At 33.5% G+C, this 23,376-nt stretch overlaps 1 protein-coding gene across 1 annotated transcript; it reads right to left on the minus strand.

Moving 5' to 3' along the window:
* Nucleotides 1-10,679: 10,679 nt before the first annotated feature.
* LOC127794081 (monogalactosyldiacylglycerol synthase 2, chloroplastic-like) lies at nucleotides 10,680-17,241 on the minus strand. The gene is made up of 9 exons (XM_052324974.1): nucleotides 16,846-17,241; nucleotides 14,925-15,097; nucleotides 13,381-13,542; nucleotides 13,140-13,281; nucleotides 12,837-13,061; nucleotides 12,671-12,733; nucleotides 12,504-12,578; nucleotides 11,672-12,353; nucleotides 10,680-11,037 (listed from the first exon to the last, which is right to left on the minus strand). Exons 1-8 carry the CDS (start codon nucleotides 17,104-17,106, stop codon nucleotides 12,096-12,098), a joined length of 1,359 nt encoding a protein of 452 aa, XP_052180934.1. The 5' UTR covers nucleotides 17,107-17,241; the 3' UTR covers nucleotides 10,680-11,037; nucleotides 11,672-12,095.
* Between the last annotated feature and the right edge of the window lie 6,135 nt (nucleotides 17,242-23,376).

The raw sequence follows: 23,376 nt of genomic DNA on the forward strand, positions 1-23,376 counted from the left end.
AAACAAAGCCTATCGAGTCTAGTTTATAAAATTTCAAATGGTTCACAAATTCTATATTTCTACAAAAAGTTATGCTTGAAATAGTGGAGCATACGCAGATTGTCACATGGCAAAAATGGTCGACTGCCTGACAAAAACGGTCAATCGGTCGAAGCCGAGAACCACCCCAAGGACCCTCAAAACATGCAATTTATGCACAAACACTTGCACCCACTACATCCTAATGATAAACACATCATTCCCAAGGGGTTATAGGGTAGAACAAGCCCTATTTCAAAGTGCAAATGTGACTAGCAAGATCAAACCAAGGATGTGAGAGATTTACAAACATTTCTACATGAGACTTCCAAATACCAAGTCTTTGCAATACATGGAGATTTTTGGCTCTATCATTTACAAAAATAAGAACCAAGAATGTAGAAGAGTAGGAGGAGAGTAGAACTTGCCTTTAGAAGCTTCTCTTTCATGACTCCACTTGAAGAACAACCACCCCCAAACGTATTACTTCACTCTACACCTCCAAAATAGGGAAACCAAGCAAGAGAATAGAAGAAACTATCTCCAACTTGCACAATCTCTCTTGGAACACTAAAAATCAAAAGAAGAAGAAGAAGAGGAATTGAGAACCAAGCCCTAGCCCTCATTTGCTCTCACTCTCGATCACCTTCTCTTCTTTTCTTCTCTTTTTTCCTTTCTTTTCCACTTATATGCATAACCCAACTCACACATGTGCATATATATATATATATATATAACATATCCCTAATTACCAATATGCCCTTAATGCATAATAACTTAAATGGAAAATGCTTATATGCAAATAGTAGCTTGGCTTGAATTAAATACCACAAACTCTTCAAATAATAGCCACACCCATACCTTGCGTATAGTTGTGGGTCCTACTTCCTCTAAAGTCAAACCTTTGACTTCTTTCATTTTTGCCTCTTTTGCCACATCACCTATGACATCATATATCATTCCTCAAGATCATTACCCTAATCAAAGAAATATTCTATCTCCATGATAATATCACCTGAGCAACTTAAGCCCAAATTCGGGTCGTTACATACTATCACTGCCATTTGCTTCCAATTAGATTGCTTTGTCGTCCTCGTCATTATCTGTTTCTAGAGCCTCTCGCTTTGGTGTTCCCTTGATTCTGGTCGCCCTCACCATCTACTTCCAGAGCCTCTCGCTTCGTCGTCCTCGTCGTCGTTTACTTTGTCGCCCTCGCTGCCTTCTGCTCCGGTGTTCCCTGGCCACCGGTTGTCCCTTTTCTTTTGTAAGTGACCTCCTCCCCCTCCTAACTTCATTTGTAGAATTTTGTATGTGTTTTTTATGGTTATTGGCAAGGTTAGAGTTGGCCTTCACCTTCTTGAGCCCATGTAGTTGTGGAACTTCTTTGATAATTAAAAGATATTGATAGCTATTTGTTGATCTTCCAACAAATTTTGACCATAAGCACACCCATTCATTATTATGGTGCTTTTACCCCATTAGAGACAAGTGAGGTTGTCTACATTGAAAGTAGAAAATACCTTTTGATTTTGAAATTTACTTGGGAGTTGAGACTAAAATCAGGTTTGGATTATGTCACATAATCGATTAATTCAGTTGTATTAGATACAAGGTGTTGATGCTGAAGTATAGGTTTTGAACTCAAAATGATTACGTTTGAGAAATCATAAACACCCAAGATGTTTTGTTGAGTGATAATACAAAGGGTAGACCACTTTCAATTTTACTCATAGATGTAAAACTATCAGCAATAGCTCAGTGAGAGGCTTGAATGAGGATTAAAGGTTTCAAATTTAAATGTTCTTTCCTAGCCAACAATTTGTATGGGTTCTGGTGTTGGTCCATTGTGGTTTGACTCAATATGACCTTTTTTTTTTATTGCTAATGCATTATACTATAATTCCATGCTTTGAAAAATATGTTGGTATTTTCTATCTCTAATTCTCTATTTTTCTATGTATAATATGATTTATTATATCAAAGTTTGCTTATTACATGGATTATAAATTTGGTGGAATTTGATCTTATATTATGAACCCTATATTTGATCATCTATTGATTTATTAATTTAACTTATGGGTCATATGGCTCATTCAACTTCAAGTTCAGAATTTAGTAGTAGTATTTCATCAAAAAATAAGGATGAGAAAAATAGTAGTTATGGAAATATGTGACTAGAATGGAGAAAATGGTAGAAATATGGACTTGCAATGTTTGTGGTTTGCATAAATTTGGGACATACACAAGAGTTAGGGCTCATCTATCAAGTATTAGTGGAAAAGAAATTGCTTGTTGTAAAAAGGTAAGTCCTGAAATTATAGTTGAGATGAAAAAAGTTGAAAGAGAAGCTGCAAAAAAATTCTCAATTTTACAACATAAGCAAGTGCCATTAGCGACTAATAGTGTTTTTTTTCGAACATTTTTTGTCTTTACATAAATCAAGAGTTTTAGAACATTTAAAGAAAAGAAAATCCATGAATTCACCTATTGCTAGAGCTTTTGACATGCAAACTAGAACACAATTAGATGTTGAGATTGCTAAAATATTCTATACTAGGGGTTTGTCTTTTAATCTTGCTAGAAACCCATATTATTGGAGTTCTTATTCATTTGCTGCTAATCATCCATTGGGTGGTTATATGCCTTCGGGTTATAATAAGTTGAGAACCATATTACTTCGGTAAAAAAAGACAAGTGTTGAAAAATTGTTGGAACCTATTAAAAACACTTGGTTGGGAAAATGTGTTAGCATTATTATTGATGGTTGGAGTGACCCATAAAGAAAACTCTTGATTAATTTTTTGATCCTTTCTAAAAATGGTCCAAATGTTTATCAAATTTGTGAATTATTCTAGTGAAGTAAAGGATAAACAATTGATTACTAATTTGATGAAAGAGGTAATAAATGAAGTTGGTGACCAAAAAGTTGTACAGATCATTACTGATAATGTTGCTAATTGCAAGAGAGCTGGAGAAATCATTGAAGGTATATTTCCACATATTTATTAGACTCCTTGTATTGTCCATGCACTTAATCTTGTTTTGAAGAATATATATGTAATACCCCAAGAGCCTAAGATTAGGTCCAAGAAATGGACTCTAGAGAATCCAGTATATATATCGAGGATATAGTAAGGAAGGAAATAACACCAGTTGGGTATCTTTTGGGTTAAATGTGGATAAAGAACTCTTGGATTAAGCGTCACTACAAGAAAAATGGGTATTGCTGGCGAAATTTTTCCGGCGGTTTAAAGAACCGTCGAGAAAACACTATAATTCCCGGCGGTTTTGTAAACCGTCGGCTATAGCATATACATATCCGGTGGTTTTTCAAAATCGTCGATTATGTTAATCCATGCCCGACGATTTTCAAAATCCGCCGGTTATGTTGACCTATCCCCGACGATTTTAAAACCGCCGGTTATGTTGACCTATCCTTGGCGGTTTTAAAACCGCCGGGGATATGATATATATAAAACACCCAAAATTCCTTTCCGCCCCCGCCTAAATCTTCCCCTCACCTCATTCTTTTCCAAAATCCCCCCTTGCGCGCAAACCCTAACCCTCTCTCGTTCATGCCTCGCCGTGTCTTTGTCCCTCACTCGCGCCTCGCTGTGTCTTTGTTCCTTGCTCTCGCTGCTGAGTCACGCCCCAGCCAAATGAAATTCTGGATCTGGAATTCGGGAATCCAAGGGATTCTTGTTGGTGAAAGAGAGCATTGCCGAAATAAATCTTTCGGAAGGGAATGTGTGTGCGACGGAGATGGAGGTGAATCAAGAGAGTGCTGCGTTGTCGGAGGAGATGGAGTCGCCGAGGTCGGTGGCGAAGGTTGGGCGATGGACGGTAAAGAAGCTTGCGTCCGTTCACAGCTAGGTACTGAAGATCAGGGAGGAAGATTCTGACCTTGGTGAGGACATCGCCGAACATTTCAGCGCCAAGGATAAGATCGCTGGTCATCCTCACCATCTGGCTTCGCGCGTCGATGTCATGCTGTTCTCGAGGCCGATCTTGCTGGCGTCGCCTCTCGGCGGCAAGATGACCGTCAAGAATCCCTGCTGAACCAATCAAGGTTCGTCCTTATCTATTTGCCTTCTTGTGTGATATTTTCTTTTCCTGGATGCATGAGAAATTTCTGGCGACATCTTCATTGCAGTTGTTAATATACATCTGAACCAGAATTCCTCTTTGATATCTCTGTTGATTGTTTATTGGGTGAGTTTCAATACAAATCTTGCTGTACTTTATGCCTAGATAATTTCTAGACTTCTAGTTTAATTTATCTTTCCTGCATTTCCACCTAATTCTGTGGTGAAATTTGACAAATCAAATGATGGCATTGATCGAAGAGACAACACAATTAGGTAGCTCACGGCAAAAATATTGTATCTTTGTAGCAATCATGTCACTAATCTACTATTGATGAATTTATCTTGTTTTTAAAATTGTGTAGCATCCGAATTCTGATCTGAAAAATAGCCCGGGTGATAAAGCTAAAAACCACTCGTTTGATTGTGTGAAGCAGGTACTTTGGCAGGTGAATGCTTACTGAAGGCCTCAATCTACTGCACGTATTGGCAATGGTAACACAAAAATAGATTTAGATTTAGATTACGATAGGGATATGTTTCCTATTTTGATTTTATTTTGGATTTAGAAATTAGATTTAGATTAAGGTTTATTTGTTACCTTGTTAGTTTGGTTTGTTTTCATTTTTGTTAGATGATTATAGATATTATAGGATTTGGATTGGAATTATGTTAGGATTTAGATTCCTAATCAAACTATAGTTAGGTTTACTTTTGGCCTATAAATAAGGCTCTCGATGCAACTTTTTATTCAGCTTTGATTATTGAATACATTAATATTGATTTCCTTTCCTGGCTGTTCCTTCTTTCTTCTTCTCTTCTTAATCTCTTCTCTTTCTTCCCCATCTAATGCAATTCTTCATTGTTGTCTTGCATCATTGAACCTGCCAAATAATAAAACCTACTTAAATGGTTCAAAGAAGGCGAAAGATAGGTGGAAGGGCATCTCATGCACTTGCTTGAATTTCCTTCACAGTGAATTTAGTTGCCGGAGGGTAGAAGAAGAGCTATACTAATAACCCAGCCTCTCTTTGCCCTATCTGTACTCAAAACTTAGTCATGTTGGTTTGGTTTTCAGATATGGGAAAATTTTCAATTTTTTTTATGGCCCAAATTTGAAAGTGCTACCCATTATTCACACTTCTGATTTGATAGAATAATTGTTGGCATTATTGTCTTTTCATTGCCAACCTAGTCACCTAACATCAAAAAGAGGATGAAACTAATGGCAAGGGGTGTAGCTGTGACATATTATAACCTCAGATGATAGGATAATTGATTTGATAGAATAATTGAAGGCATCATCCATGTTCATTTACTGAACCTAGTGGATTTTCTACATTCGAGTCTAATACCCCATCAATAACTAACTTGCTACAGTCTATGATGACTATGCATGCTACACAACTGTAGAAGTTGAATTTGTTCCTATCTCATAGTAGAACTCATGTATTTGACTTAGAAGTGATTCCTATCAAGTTCAATCAATTACTAGTAAGATTAATATTACTATACTAAGTAAAAAAAACAGTAATGTTACTATGAACTTATATGGACTATTGCTAACACAGTGAAAGGAATGGTTCGTTGAAAAAGCGTTGTTAAGTTGGCTACATCAAGCTTAATTATATGTTTGAATTTAAACCTTCTACTAGTTTTGGACAAGGAAATGTGATACAGAGCTCTTCATCATGTCAGTTTTGCTATTTGCAAAACCAGAGAGGGTTGTTTGAAATATGGTTCATGTGTCTTAGGGCTGCATTATTTTACAAGTATATTTGTTGTTTTTCTTGACTACAAATTTTTATCCCATATCCTATTGTGTTGCCTTCATTTTGCATCTTGAAAGGAAGCTACTCAGTATATTAACTTTTAATCCTAATTCATTCAACAACTAGAAGTTTTGCACAATAATTGAAGTGTGTTGTTGACTTGATGTGGAGTATTTATAATATGTAGGTGCATGACAGAGCTCAAGTGTTTATTTTGTGCCCTTCTAAAGATGATGCTCGAAGGCATGTATATGGGCACAATAGAGAGATTTATTAATTTGCCGGCGGTTTTCAAAACCGCCCTGCAAAGTTTGGACTTTTGTCTGCGGTTTTTTAACCGCCAGCAAATACTTTTCCCGGCGGTTTATAAACCACCAGTAAAAGTAAAACCTTTGCGGACGGTTTTTAAAAATCGCCGGAAAAATCTATTATTACTGGCCGGTAAATAGTTTTTTCTGGTGGTTGAAAACCGCCGGCAAGCTTTTCCGACGGAGGTATTTTCGACAGTTATTAATACCGCCGGTAAAACTTTTACCGGCGATTTTTTTTAGTTTTTCCGGCGATTTTTTCACCGCGGGGAAAAAACGAAACTCTTGTAGTGCGTGTTTGAGCTAGGGTAGCTCAAGAATGGGTGACTCCTGGGAAGTTCGTGTAGGCCCGTCAGGGTAAATTATTTTGATCTTTCCTATCGCTCGATACGAGATATTACAATATGTGCAATTAGGAATTTAGAAAGTAATCAAGAGATATATGATGAATGTCATTAGATTACTGAAGTGCATAGAGATGCTTTGGTCATAATTTTTTTTATAATGAATCATTCAATGAGATTGTCCATGTTCAATCTGTTTAGTTCTTTGAAGTTGTTTATAGTTGCTGATACTCGATTTGCTTTTATTGTTATTATGCTTAAAAGATTTAAACTTCTTAGACATGCACTTGAAGCAATGGTTATGAGTGATGAATAGGCACAATATAGAGATGACGACTAAGGAAAAGCTCGATTTGTTCGTAAATTGATTGTGAATGAGAATTTTTGAGAAAAAATTAATTATATTCTCACTTTCACAGTACCTATTTATGATATGATTAGAGTTTGTGATACAAACAAACCATGCTTTCATTTGGTTCATGAGATATGAGATTCTATGATTTTCAATATAAATAAGGTTATTTATGATCATGAAGGCAAGTTGCCAAGTGATTTTTTTTTATCATTTTTTCATATCATTCATCATATTTTTCTTGCTCGTTGGACAAAACATAGCACTCCATTACATTGCCTAGCTCATTATTTGAACCCGAGGTAATTTTTAAATTCAATCTCCATTTCTTCCTAATTCAATACTTTATGTATTATTTTTTTTTTAATTTTTGTTAATTTTGTCTTTTAAATGTATTATAGTGATAAATGACTTCAAGAAAAAGAAGGTAGAATACATCCACATATGGATGAAGATGTCTCCACACAAAGAATGATGTGTTTTAGGAGACTTTTTCTTAAAACACTTCCTTTATTTTTAATTAATTAATGGGCATCATTTTCCTTCACTTAAAAGACAAGTTTGGTAATTTTATTTTTAATTAATTTATAATAATAGAACTGTGTATAATTGTTTAAAATTAATTGAGATATTGTGGTTATTTTATTTTTTTGGTATTTAAATATAATTTGAGTGAAAATCGATGTTAAAAAATATTCTTAATTAAAAATTAAACTATAAAGGGTTAAAGACTCAAATTATAAATTTTGAAGAGTTTGTTTGAGAGACTTCATCTACGTTAATGGGTCATATTAATTGAAACTATTGGCCCCATTATCTAGCATGAAATGAATTTGTAAAGAAGTTACATTTACAAGGTTAACTCTCAACCTTCAATCACATTTGAATAAGCTTATTTATGTTACTAAGACTCTTCTTATTCATTGTTATATAAAATTTATTACAAAAAAAAAGGTGATGTCCATGCACCAATTCACTAGACAAAATTGGCACATACAATTAGAGTGGGGCATTGTCCCAAAGGGGACCATGAGGTTGTTATCTTATTTCTTAGGTGTGATGAGGCCAATCTAAGAGAAACTCAATGAGATTGTATTATAGGTGCTTGTGAAGCACTTTAAGGGCCATGTCCCACCAAGCAAATCCATTTTAGGCTTCTTTTGACCAATTTCAAGTTTTGTTTGGAAGTTGGAAACTGGTAGGTGTTGTATCATATATAAGAGTTTATTAAAAAGCTAAAAGTCTAAGATAATGGGTAAACTAAATAATTTTGACACTCTTTGAAGATTTTTACAAAAATGATAGGTAATTATGTATAAAGAATTCTAATTCATAAATATTGAGATAAATATTATTTATAAGAATTTTAATCCTAACGAGTTCTAAGATATTAAGATAGACATTATCTATAAAATTCTAATCTCAACGAGTTCCAAAATATCAAGATAAATGTTATCTATAAAATCTCAATCTTGGACTATTTAGGATTACTCCATATCTCTTTATAAATAAACAGACACTCATTTTAAAAAATATACGTCTTTGATATTAGTGAAAATTCTACTCTATAATTTTTAACATTCTCAATATCTAAATTAAGTATCAAAGTATTTACGAAAGAACTTTTTTATGCCATTAGATTGTTTTATTTCGATCAGTTTGATGACGATATTTTTAATTAAATAAATTTATTATTATATTTTAGTAACGATAATAAAAAAATAAAAAAATACCATAATTATAAAAATAATGTCATATTTTTTTATTTTTTATATAAAAAGACTAAATCACTGCAAAATGATCTTCGTGTAAAATGAGCCTACTCCAACTCTTACCCTACCCATGAAACTAGGTTCCAAATGGTTAATTGACGCTATTTTTCTTACACTATAAACAAGATTTATCCAAGTTATTATAGACGGGTGGATTTAGGAGAGAGGGTTAATTACACTAATAATCACTTAATTTTACATTCTGTTACTATTTGGTCACTAAATTTTGAAATGTTATCTGTTAGTCACTAATATTTTAAAACTATTACTACTTAGTTACTGAACTTTAAAATATTATTTGTTAATTATTAATATTTTAAAATTATTTCTTACTCGTCACTCGTTAATCATTGAATTTTAAGTTCACAAGTGACAGATAAGAAATAGTTTTAAAATATTAATGACTAGGAGTTAATATTTTAAAATTCAATGACTAAGTAATAATAGTTTTTAAATATTAGTGATTAACAGGTAATATTTTAAAATTCAATAATTAAATAGTAATATAATACAAAATTAAATAATTATTAGTGTAATTAATCGTAGGGGATGTCACGGGGGGTTTATATATATATATATATATATATTTATGTTTGGGTTATGAGGCCGTGCCAGCCTCCCTTGATCCGCCACTTATTAAATATAACTTTTAATGGGCCATTAGTGGCAACAAAATCAATCCGTTTGTCTTTAAAAATATCATTAATATTATTAATTTTGTATAAGATACAATAGTCAAACTCGAGACCTATAATCTTTTCTATTTCTTTTTTTCTTTCTGATTGTGATGTTAACCTAAAACTCCTATGACACGACTACACTTTGACCACTTTTTATTAGAAGAAATTAATGACAATAGAGACATAGTTTTGCTTCTTTATTTGATGATAGTATTAATTAATTAATAGCGACAAACAACAATGTCCCAAGCTTTAACTCAACTATATATATGAATCAATTATATAAATTCTTGCTGCTCAACTACTGGTAATATCTTTTATAAGATATATATATATCTCTCTCTCTCTCTTTTGCGATCGAGAAATATCTTTCATTCCAACCATATCTATTAGTTTGCTTTTTATATGATAAAACTATTTTAATTACGTCATATATATATATATATGAAATTAAATTAAAATTCAAAATAATGTCAGTAGACAGAGCCATGAATTAATAGAAAAAAGGGGTAGGATTGAAGAAGGCTCTAGCAGTGGCACTGGGAATGGAGAATACAGTACAAGACAACTTGTCTTGTACTTGAAGACAATATTCCTCCCATAGCAGGAGGAATTGTACAACTGCGCAACTGGGACTTAGCGGCTGGGCTGGGCTGGCCGAAGAAGAAACTATCAAACTCTACCTGTACATGACATCTTCTTCATACATGGGACGAATCAGTTCCATGGGAGGCTGATGATGAGAATGTAGAAGAAAAGACGTCCCAATGCACGAAGATTCTCTACGCATCATATTTGTATCTAACATTCTCTTATAACTACTCTCGTACTTGAGATTTTGAGCCTTGAGTTGAGATGTAAAAAATCTTTCTTCTAGTGTATATTTAAATTTTTAATTTTTATAATAAAATATTAATAAATAAATAAATATTCATATTATATTAAAAAAAAATAAATTTTTAAAATTATTAATTAAAAACTACTCTCTTTACAATTTTGGATGCAAAAATATCAATCAAGTTATTCAAACATTGATTTCTTAATAGACAATATAACCAATCCATTCAATATGTTTTGTAACATAGTTGGTTGGAAATAAATCTTGATCAACTTTAACTTAAAAAAACTTCTTTATGCAAATGCAATTGTAATTGGTATAATCAACAAAATTTTGTACGGAACATAAGTATTTTAGAAACACTCATCAATTATTATTATTATTATTATTATTATTATTATTTTTTAGAAACACTCTTTAAATAATTCACCACATCAATTATTATTATTATTTTTTTATTTCTCTAGATAAAGAGTATTTCAAGATTGTCAACTCCGAAAACAAATAATCTCCATTAATATCGGAATGACCATTATGCATCAAGAATTTTTCAAAATTCTTACAAGACCTCGATAAAGTATCATCATCAATACACTTCAACCTCTCTAAATTAAACAAAAATCCAAATGTTTTTTCATATTTTATAAATTGTTCAAATTAAGTTTGAAGTAAAAAACGAACTCGATCAATTATAAAGAGAAAATAATTTACTCTAAAAGAATCTTCTGCTGATTGTGTTACCTTATCATTGCCATCCTCATCAAATTGTCTCTTTCTTCGAATCATGCGTTTTTTTTTTCCTCGAAATACAGCTTCAACTCCCACTTCATTTGCTATTTGTTTCGCTTCAACCATAGCCTTTTCAAATCTAGATTGTTTATAGTCATCAAGAAATAAAAGAAGTCATTCTAAAATACTGATAGCAACATCAATATCCATATTTTCATCTAGAAGAAATTTACTTGCAATTTACTTGCATGCAACAACTTTATCAAATTACCATGCCAAGCAAGACCTCAAAATTCTAAAGTTCATATGTTGCTAAGTATTTAATTTCGCTCCTTATTTTAGGATCTTCACTAGTATTTGTCAAGTCAAATAAAACATCTCTTATTTGTGATAATGGCTTCACTAGTATAGTTTGTTCTTTCATAAGTCTAACACTTTCAACATAACTTTCCCATAATATTTGTGATAATGGCTTAACTGTAAGACCTTTCACAATGTATAAGTGCATTGTATCACTCCAAAAAATGACATGGGTTTAGGACAATAATTTGACATATCACATAATGTCAAATTAAAACTATGACAACCACATAGAGTATAGAAAGCTCTCAGATTTATTTCAAATAGTCAATAACAATTCACAAATTCAAAAAGCATGTCAAAAACAATTTAATAATTTGGTGACAAGGCAACACCATTCATTTATATGCCGAAGAAAATTCAAAGTGATGATTGATGAGCCAATCAAGAGAATCATAGAAGAGAAAACATACCAGTTGCACAGATTCAGGCTCGGATGAAGCAGATTTGGAAGTTTCGCGAAACAAATCTGATGAGACAATCGAGAGGCAGTGAGGGCGAGCGACAAAACGAATGAGAGCGAGAGACAGGCAGCGAGCAAGAACTAGGGCAAGCGACCGAGAACGAGAGAGAAAGAGAAAAGGGTTGCACGAGGGCAGGGGAGGGGCGAAGTAGGGTTTGCAGAGGGGGTGGGCACTGAACCAAAATTGGGTGGGCTTTGTCCATTCAGCCCACCTTGCCCATGGGCTAGATTCGGTCTTGTGGGCTGGGCTGAGCGAGAGAGGAAGAAGGATTTCTAGATTTATGGACCCCCAAAAAATGACAGAATTTTTGGCCTTGAGGCAATTGCCTCTTGGGCCTCCTGTAGGTCCGGGCCTGCCTATAACGTGATTCGGTTCAAATAAAGTTAGAAAGTGAAGATGATGTTAATTGATAGGCTAGAGGTCCTCTTTGGCATGCCAGCACATGGATGTCCTTGACAATGTCGAACACAGCATTCGGTTGAGCCAGTTTCTTCAGCGCGTTCTCTGACATTCTCCCAAGCTCATCTTTGTCGGTGCTGAACCATTTGGCCACAAGCCGGGCAGTTTCCTTGGGACTTCGAGTGAAGACTCCCGCCCCATTGTCGACTACATAGGGAACGTTCCCCTTCTCCTAAGAATGCAAAGCAAACGAGGTATATATAAGTGATCAGTTTTGTTATCCCGTATTTCTTCTAACAAGTTTGACGTCAGCGTTGTGAATATCAGGTGGGAATTAGAACTTAGAGGCTAGCAGTATGGGAATAATCGACCTTGAACTTACTTGTCCGGGAATGTAGTCATTGAGAATAATTGGCAGCCCTCGGATCAATGCCTCAGCTATTGTACCGGGCCCTGCCTGCAAAAACAGGAATCCCCAAAGAAGTTGTAAGTTTCCTATACATAGCAGCCGATGGAGAATACTGAAACAGAATCAATACTGATACATACTTTAGTTATAATGCAGTCACAAACAGCCATCCATTTCTCCATCTGAGTCTCAAACCCTCTAATCTGCACATGCCAGAACCTTACACAGCTTAGTATTTTGGGCTAGAAAGAAAGTGATCTACAGGCTTTGTGAAGGATCCGTTCAAAAGGCGGCCAATGAAGTTACCTTAACCGGGATCCTCCATTCGAGTGATCTCAATGTTGAGGCCAGATCTTTGTTCCGGCCACAAATAACAACCATTTGCCCGATTGGTTTCCCAAGCAATTCATCGAATAGGGATTCTCCAAGAGCCTCTGCAGTTTTTCTCACAGGACCCATTCCTTCGCCACCGCCCATCAGCAAAACTGCAGGCAATTCAGGATCCATCTCAAGTTCCGTTCTTAAATCATCCTGTAGAAAGAGTTGAGATTAACAGTTGAAGGCACAATTAACATCCTCTGAGAGGCATTAGGAATACCAAAAGTTCACCTTAGAAAGTACGGCCCGGCAAAAAGAGGGTCGAATTGGTAAGCCAAAAACGCGTATTTGAGATTCTTCTAGGCCATCAAGCAGAGCCCTTTTTGCTACCTCCTCTGAGGGGCAGTAGCATCGATTGACCCCAGGATGAAACCTGATATGTCAATGGTTTCAGAGTTGAGATGTGTGATAAACCGAAGCTTAAAGGGTTATCAATTATGAATGGAATTTCAATGGAGAATCGATAACTAACCACGTTCGGTGACAGGTATTAAGGTCTGTGATTACAGTGACAAAAATTACTTTCTTCTGCAGACCTTGCCACTTGAGGACCCATTGAGGGATGTGTTGCATCAGAGGATGGACACTAATGATAATATCCGGCTTGTACTCCATAAGACCGGCCTCAACCTCCCTTCAACCAACCAGACGAGACATTAGCGAATCCTATGGATAATTAGTTGGACAAAAGCTAGCTCTTTTCTTTCAAAAACAAATCAAAATCTCAGCTTCCGTATGATTACTTGGATGGCTTAACTAAAGAGATGGGGTGAAAGAATCATTGATAAAGGGAAATAGTTAAAGACAAGACAAAAGTTAAATCTCATAAATTATGGGGCATAAACAATCAAAGTTGTATGCAGATCTACAGTCAACTTGCACTTATTAAATGATTAAATGCTCCTAATATCTATCTATTGATGACTGAAGCTAAAGGGCTTAACAGGAATAAGAGGAACGGAGTTATTTTCTGTAAGTATATGAATTCTAGCTCGCCCTTCATTTTTATTTTTAACCTTGTTTTCTGTACGGCTCTTTTCTTCACAAACTGATAAAATTTTCAGCTCACATATGACTTCTAAGATTGATTAAGTAAAGAGGTAGGGAGAAAGAATCATTGATAGAGGGAAATAATTAAAGAAAGACAAAAGTTAATATCAATTATGGTGGCCTAACTGAAGCACCAAGGAATAAACAATCAAAGTTGTATATAAACTCTTGTTGGCAAGATACATAATAATAAATTTATTTGATTAAAAATATTATCGTCTGGCCACCTAATCCTTCAAGAAAGAAAACAGTTAAAGGGCGCAAAAAATTCCCCACTCAAATACTTTGATACTTAATTCAAATATTAAAGTTGTTAAAAATGATAGAGTAGAATTTACATCAGTATTAAAGACGTATATTTTTTGAAATAAGTATTTGTTTATTTATAAAAGAATATGGAGTAATTCTAAGTAGACTAATATTAGAATTCTTACAGATAGTATCAATCTTTTACAAATGACGTTTATCTTCTCAGAGAGATTTTCAAATGTCGAAATTATCCTATTTTGTACGTCGCTTGAAACCCCTATATTTTGGAAAATGTTTTGGCAACAGTGCCACACACAGGGCCGCGACCGAGGCATGACGGCCCTAGCCTTAGCAAGCCCCCGCGGCTGCATGGCAGGCCGCTAGGGCGTCCCCCTACGGTCTTCGCGTGGATAGGCCACCGGGTTGTCCTCCTGCAGCCGCATGGCTGGGTCGCGGGGTTGCTTTTCGCGAGGCCATCGGCGGCCTTCTTTGTCAGTCTGTGAGTGGTATGGGCCACTTGCCACAGATCTCCTACAACCCTCTATTGATGGGTCGTCTCTGTTAAACTAGGTTGATTCGTTTATTAATTTATTTTTTTGTACTTTTTCTCCTGACATAAGAACAAAAATCAACTTGCAGTTAATAAATGATTAAAGGTTTCTAATATCTTTTGATCGATGACTGAAGCTAAAAGGCTTAACAGGAAGAGGAACATACTTAGCATAGAAGGCTGCAATGGCGGCGAGGTAGAGAGAGTGAATCCATGGAGGAGAGGTGCTGTGAAATGCAACCGCCCAAAGCCCTACATGTCTGATCATGAACTTGTATGATCTCTCCATGTCGTTCAACGGCCAGCCGGTGTATTCCTTCCATACATCCTTCACATAAACCTGAAATCACAAGATCTAATCCAGTGAGGAAGTTTTTTTCATAAACAACAAAAAAGTTAACCCTGAATTCAGTGGAAATGCAACCTTTCAATTTAGTGATTCACGAAACATAATCCCAGGCTGAGCTAAAAAACATAATCCCAGGACTTAGAATTTGGGTTTAAGATTGTATTAGTTAAGAAGGAGATTAATGAAGAATCATAAACTATGGGTATCCAAATAAAGTAGGAAAACCCAGCAACTTTACAAGACTTATAAGGAAAGTCATCACACTGTTAGGGCAGTTATGATACCACTTGTTTAATTATCCAACTGCTGTGGGATCGTGGATGTAGAATTTGAAGTCGAACTACATTAAATTTTTGTATCTTGATTTTTGTGCATGATAGAACGCCAACACAGGCATTGCTTCGTTTTCATATTCCAGTAACAGCTAAAGACTGAGGAACCATGGTGGAAAGAAGATACAGCTTTGCCTTGAAAGAGCAAATTGAAGAGGAGAAAATTCATTTCGTGGGGGGAAGGGGAGGAAGGCAGAGGTTTACAGAGCAAAGTTTTCTCAATTGCAAGAACCGAACATGAAATCATAAAGAGGACAAATGAACTGTTGGTGTGTGTGTGGGGGGTTTTATTTTTAATTTTATTTTTATTTCTTGCTTGGTCCCCAAGATGTTCTAGAACAACTTGGCCCCCAAATTCTTCTAGAAATACTTGGTCTCCAAGCACTTCTTGATTGGCTTGGTCTCCAAGTTTGGTGGGTGCCTATATATATTGGTGTGAAGTTTTCCAAGCTCTCACAAGCTTTCACAAGCTCTCACATTATTATATCTTCCCAAGTTTTATCTCTCATATTGAGTTCTTTTCTTTGAGCTTTGGAAGAGTTTGGTATTCTAAAGTTTTTCATCACTGAGAGTGAGCCCGTCTTGAGTTCTGCTAGCTCCAGTTGTTCATGGCTGCCGTTCACCGGAGAGGTCGTTTCATCCTGTTGAGACAGTCGTCGTAGTCTGCTTGTTGCCGGTGCAGGGCGCTAACTGTCTTCAGGACAGCGCAAAGCGCGACTCGACCTACTTTTGTTCCTACCTCTTCCACGATCCAAAAGTTTGTTCCTGATTCCTTGTCTTTCCAGCTGGGAGCGGTGCTGTTCAACCATTTCTCTGATTTGCTGTTTTAGTCTGGTAATCTCTATTGTAATTCATTTAATTATAAGTTCTTGTTACCGTGAATATCAGCTGTTATAATAGTGGTCAAGTATATAGTATATGTTTCTTGTATCGTAGCCGGTTAGAACTACTTTCTTGTATCAAACAAGTTATTTTTGTATTACGTACGCATTTATACTCTCTGTATCCCTAACATGAACTACTCCAAATTAAAGGGAAGTAAAGACGAGACATCAGAAAAGTAGATGCGAAAAGCTAGAAAGCAGAAACCATTCAACCAATAACCTGATTTTAATTCAGCAAACTCAACTTAGCAAATAAATAAAATAACAAAGCCCAATTTAAACACCCATTCAAACAGATATAAACGCAAAAACAGGAAGAAATGGTCAAGCCAAAGAGAACCCGTTAAAGGTAAAGTGAACTATCTCATTTTTACAGGTTCTGAATGTAGGCACTGAAGCCGATCTGCATTAAAATTTGGTGTCTTATTTTCTCTTAATCTCTACCCATGCGATTACGAGAGCTACTCTAACAAATGGCAAAGTGCGATCCTATCAACCCAGATGAGGAAATGAGTTAAATTACCTGATACTCGTCGCCGAACTCCAGCTTGAAGGCGTCGCGAATGGCCTCCGCCGAGGCACGGTGGCCGCCGCCTGTGTCGCTCATCAAGATGAGGACATTCTTGGTCCGCTCGGCACCAATCTGAAGCATCTCTGTCTTGCCGTCATCCTCCTGAACGTCGTACTTTCGTCGCTTCTGGCTGCTCCCGCCGAAGCCGTACACCCCAACTCTCTCGAACACCATCTTGATCGACTTCCTCGGCGACGCCACGGTGATCACCATTCGGAAAATGTATGTATAAACGAGGAATCTAACTCCAACCCAGATAAATATTTCGAAAACCCAGCAAAAGCCAGAAACAGGATTTGCTAAGAACAGCTCGAGAGAGAGAGAAACAGAGAGGAGAAGGGGGGAGGGAGGGAGGGGGGGGGGGGGGGGGGGGGGGCAGTTGTTCTTGGGTTGGGACAGTGAAATGATGGTCGAAATTGTTGGTGGCGGAGAGAAGAAGGAATTTATAACAGTCGGATTCGCATTTTCGGTCGGAATGTTCCGACGTGCAGATTCGAATCTTCCATAGAAATGCTCCAACTATCCGTCTACAATTTTATGACTTGGAGTTCTTCAGCCGTCTTTGCCACGTCTCGTGTTGGCCACCTTTTGACCTTTTCTCTTCCATCAACTTACTTTAATACTGAAAGGATAATGCTAAATAATATTTATATCATCTTTTAATATTTTATATATTTATATAAATAATTTTATAATTCTTCAATTTTAGACTATGAATTGAAAAACGTCATCTTTAATAATTTTTAAAAATTAATATTACAATTTTCTAAAATATAAAAATATTACGATATCTTTAATTATAAAATTAAAAAAAAATATATTTTTTCTAAAAATAACATAACTTAATCCATTCTGCCAAATGTCTTAATAAAAATGATTTTTCTTTTCCCCCAAAATGTCTTCAATCATCAAAACCGTGAAGAATAATATTAGGATATTCCTTTCCTCCCTATTGATGACTTTTAACATTTAGGGGCGCTTGTTAAAACGAATAAGATAAGGTGATATCAAGATAATATTGTGATACTTTTCAGATCAAGATATAGAATGATTAAAATAAGATCGAGAAGTATTTCAAGGTTTCTATCAGACTATTTGTTAAATTTTTTAAAATTCATTAGTAACTATACTTTTTCTTTCTATGTATTTGTTAATATATATGATAAGCACCAAGATAAAGGTTTTTTTTTATCAAAATATTCTTATTACCAAATTTATAATTAAAATAATATTTTATGATTAATATGAATTGTCAAAAAAATTAAGATTAAAATTAAAAATCTAAATTCATGTTCAAAAATAAATTTAAAAAGAGTTGAAAAGTATAAATAATAATTGTTAGAATTACAATAATTCCACCTAGATAATTAAAAATAGCCAAAACATATTTTCATAATAGATAATAAAATATAAAATTAAATAAAATAATTAAAAAATTGATGAAATGAATTATATTAGTTAATAAAATATATATATAGAGAGAGAGAAATTTAAATTTTAAAAATTAATGAAATGAATAATGTCATTTAAATTTTAAAAATTTGTCAAAACATATAATAATTTAAAAATATATTAAATAATATTAATTATAAGAGTTAAATAAATATATATTTTTAATAAATTTAAATCTTTAAAATGCATTAAATGGCATTAACTATTTTACAAGAGGCAGATAAGTAATTGAAGCTTATCTTGAAAGAGTTAGATAAATTTATCTGATGGAGAGCTCGGATAAATTTATTTTAAAAGGATGAGATAAAAGGTCACGTGAGATCTTTTTCGAAAATGGTCAGATAAGCTTAACAAATATATTGGAAAGACTAAATATCAGGAATGCTTCTCATATATGAGATTTTTTTCTCTCTTATCTTAATTAACAAACACCTCAGTATAAAAGAAAATTTGTGAATTTACACTTTCCACCCGTGGTTTTAATTAATAATTATTTTTTGCTTTAAACACAATAGGACACCAGGGGCCACTCCCCAAGCTTATAACGACGAAGGGATCAATAATGCTATGGCTAATAGCCAATTAGAGTTATTTATACAAGTTTAAATTATTCTTCCATGAATCACAACATAGCATCAAACTAATTCCATAAAATCTAACCTCATGAGTGGTATCCGGATTTGGTTGGTCTCATCCTCCTTACAAGAATCTTTTGAAACAAATTTAACTTTGGGAAAAAAAAACTAAATATTTTTAATTTTAAATGTCTTTTGTATACAAAATATAATGGTTTCTCTATTTTATAATTACTAATCATTTTCATATAAATTTGTAATATATAATTACTCATAACATTATCTAATTTGGTATATAATTCTATATAAAAATTTGTATTGTATTTAATATATAATTACTCATTATCACTTTATTGACAAATGTCATGAGTTGATGAATTAAATAGAGACTCTGATCAAGAAAGGGAACTGGGATAATTTGTGAACACGGAAATCCAAAAGGATGAACAAACCAATTACTTATGAGACAAAGGGGCACAACTCAAGGTAAGAGAGTAAAGAGTGAATTTTTATTGATTTGATAAAATATGGGTCTAAGAGGCATTATTTATTGCTCGAATACTTAAAAGCCTACAAAAGAATTCAAAACTCATATGTATACTCTAGAGAAATATCACATATGCAAGATTAAAAGTGTTAACAGTTGCCCGCAGAGTATATGTTAAGTGGTTAGATCACGATAAATTGGGATTCGTACCAGTAGGTTGTGGGTTTGATTCCTTACCCTGCACAGTGAGGCAAAATCTTCCCTTGTGATTTATCTCTTGTGCCGAAATCGAAAGCATGAACAACGAGAGATTGCGCAAGAACGATAATTCCAAGAGTGTTAATAATTATATATGTCATTCAATAATGCTTGAACAAAATTACTTTTACTTAGTTGCAATTTTCTTTTTGTGTATTTTATTTTTAAGATAATAAATGCACGAAAAAAAATCAAAACTCTAGTAAACAAGTGAACCTAGCATCAAAGCATGGAATATGCAAGAACAATCTAGGGTTCGCTATCTAAATCCTATCATCGAAGTGTGGAACGACCTAGGGTTCATTGTCTAAATCCTAACATAGAATGTGTGAGAATGATCTAGAGCTCATTACCTAAAATCTAGTATCGAAACGTGAAATGCGCAGGAACAATATAAGGATTATTATCTAAAATTTAATATCGAAGTATGAAATGCATGAGAATAATCTAAGGGCTATTATCCAAAAATTAAAGCTCAAAAGCGTGAGAATAGTCCAAAATTGAAACAGACAAAAATCAATAATAGAGAGAAAATTTAACACCGGAAGTGCAAAATGCACGAGATTGGAAAAAAATTGGAATGCAAAAACTCGATAATGATCTAAGATAACCTAAAATCAAAAGTGATAAATGCATAAAAGTGATATAGAAAGACTTACAATCAAAAAATTTAATTACAAGATATATTTTTTCACGATAGTATACATTTTTCTAGTGAAATAAGTAGTCATTTATATAATAGATGTTTTTGGACTAAAAAACATATGTTTTTTTTAATAGATGTGAATAGTCATGTTTATTAAATCTAAAAATGAGAGATATATCTCTTGGATTGTAATTCAAAAAGTATATCTCTTTATTTTAATTAAAGGAATATAACTATTTTACAAATGGTGTGTCTTTTGGTGGAAAGGAATGTATAGGTGTATAGCCACTCAACATTTATAAATAAATACATTTATGTTATTTTACAATTTTTTGTTTTTGAAATATTCACCCTTCCTTTGAGTCTCTCATATTTTCTCTCTAAGAGTTTATGTACATATTTTATTAAACCATTGTGTGGTCACCACAAATGAGACTTAATTGAAATAATACTATGATAACCTAATTCTACGATTTAATAATCTACAAGAAGGAATAAATGGGAAGTGAAGTTAGAACTCAATAATCATAACTTAAACTACTTGCATGAATGAATGTTCTTAGACCCAACTTGTCTTCTTTAGTAATCATATGAAAGCTAGTACCATACTCTTGAATTGAATTATTAAATGGTTTAGTGGCCCCATTTGTCACATCAATTTGAAGAATACATGCCTCGTTAGTATTGCCAGCAATGTTTGTGCTCACATATAAATTGGCATATTTCAACATTAAAGTTATTATTCTCACACTACAAGAATAAATTTATAAAATAAAAAATATCATCGTATGTCGACGTTTAATTCCGACCAATCGTAATTCATTTTAGGTCGCAATGAGTGAATTCGAAATACCAAGAGGAAGAAAACAAAAATAACATATATGAGTAAACACAAAAAATTTTCACGTGATTCGGCCAAAATGATACCTATTCCACGAATGTACTCCAATTATTCTTTTTGTTCTCCCCTTATGATATTTCTGACTCCTATTTATAATGAGGGGCCTTTACAATTTGCATAAAATATAAAAATATAAAGATGATATAATGGGGGACAAATAGTCCTTATCTTCTACATAAAATTGGGAGTGAGATCCTTATTACGAGGAGTATGGTTTGCCTCAGATAACGTAAGTGGGTCCCTGCCTTTGGTTGTTCAGCAGCCTTGTTGTCCATGCGAGCTGGAGATTTTAGGCTAGCGAGCTGAACAGTTGAGCCAGCGAACTAAGGACTTTATTGGGAGCTCGTTAAATCAATTACTAAGAGCTTGTTTGGTTCCGCGGTATGAGCTCAAATTTCAGAGGTGTATGAGCTTTCTTCGACGATATCGCTTGGACCTTCTGAGCTCCAGGCGATTGAACCGGCCCACTGGACTGACTCTAGTCCATAAAGAGTGGTATGAAAAATACATATAAGAGTTAAATTACCTAAAATTATCGTTGTTCGAGATTGAGACTACAAAGAAAACGTATATTTTTCAGAATAAATATCTACTTATTTATAAAAAAATATAAAATAATTCTAAATCTATTTAATTTAAAATTTTTAGTAGACAATGTTTAATTTTGTTTTCATAGAGTAACGTATCAAATGTACTATTGCTCTTCAATCTTATTGGGCCCATATAATGCGCCAACATCTTGTGGTCCTCATCTTCTGGATAAAGTATTCAATGTAACCACAAATTTAAAGTCGAATGATTTTAATCAAATATTATTATTTAATGAGGCCATGATATATAATAATTAAATTTATAAAATATCATTGATTAATATATTTATAATTCAGATGCATGATAAAATATAATATTAAATTATAACACCATATTAGCACATTATTATTTACTCTATTATAAATACTTTATTCTAATATTTAAAACTCACGAAATAAAGTGATATTCTAAAATAATCTTATAATATAGTTTGCTTTTAAAAGACTGGAAGACACGACAATCAAAAGGGTGCGTTTGGCTGTGCGATGGGGATGAAAAAAGTGTTTTCCTTTTGTAGTAAAAATGTTTTTATGGTAATAAAAGCTATTTTTTTGTAAAACAATATAAGTAAGAATTTGGAGTTTCTACTTTTCTAGTTTTTTATTTCAATTTTTTTCCCTTAAAAGAAATACTAATCCTCTCGTGTAGGTGTAAGCTTTAACACAACCAATTATAATTTAACAAATTTTATAAAAAAAAAAATAGACCTTATATCCTTAAAGTTCAGGATAATTGTAAAAATTATTCTTAGACGTTTGAAAAAAATGCAATAGATACCCTTAAAATTTAATATTATATTACAAGTTTTCTATTATTATTAACTAATCTTGTTATACATTATATAATTGATCAAATTTTACTCATATATAAAAGTCTTAGTCTTTCTTCTCTCTTCTTTTTCATTTCCCTTTCTGTCTTGTCTCTTTCACACTTTTATTTCTTCTTTTTCTTTTATTTTTGTTCTAGTTTTTCCCAAAACTTAAATTTCTTCTTTTGCTTTTCTGTTTTCTTCTTTATTTTTTCTCTCCATTCTATATTTGACAACACAAATGAATCTAAATTTCAACAAATCTAAATTATCTGGGTTTTGTTGAATCTAAAAACCCAATCTAGGTTCAAACTTATATTGGCTTCACTTGAAACTTAGATTTCATCATTGTCTTCTTCTCTTCTTTCCCTCGTTCAAACCCAAATTTAGATTTCTTATTCATCTCGAATTTAAATATGGGTTTAAGATGAAGCCATGTAAGTTTATTATAACAAATTATGATAAAATCATATAAATTTATTACAACATATTACAACGAATGTAAATAAGTTATTTTTTATCTGAAAAAAAGAAGAGAATGGAAGGTAAATTGATTAATTTACTTATTTATTTAATAACATGGATGACTATTACTATTTCTCAAATATAATTTTTTTTTTGGACAGTTTCACTAAATCTTTAAAGTGTTGTATGCAATTTACCCAATTTTATGTGGGGACATTTTAACACTATTAATAACCAACATATATTTTACATAAAATGATGACACCGCATTAATTAAGGACAAATTGATTTTTTAGTTTT

Source organism: Diospyros lotus, chromosome 2 (genome assembly GCF_014633365.1).
Source record: "Diospyros lotus cultivar Yz01 chromosome 2, ASM1463336v1, whole genome shotgun sequence".
Lineage (NCBI taxonomy): Eukaryota > Viridiplantae > Streptophyta > Magnoliopsida > Ericales > Ebenaceae > Diospyros > Diospyros lotus.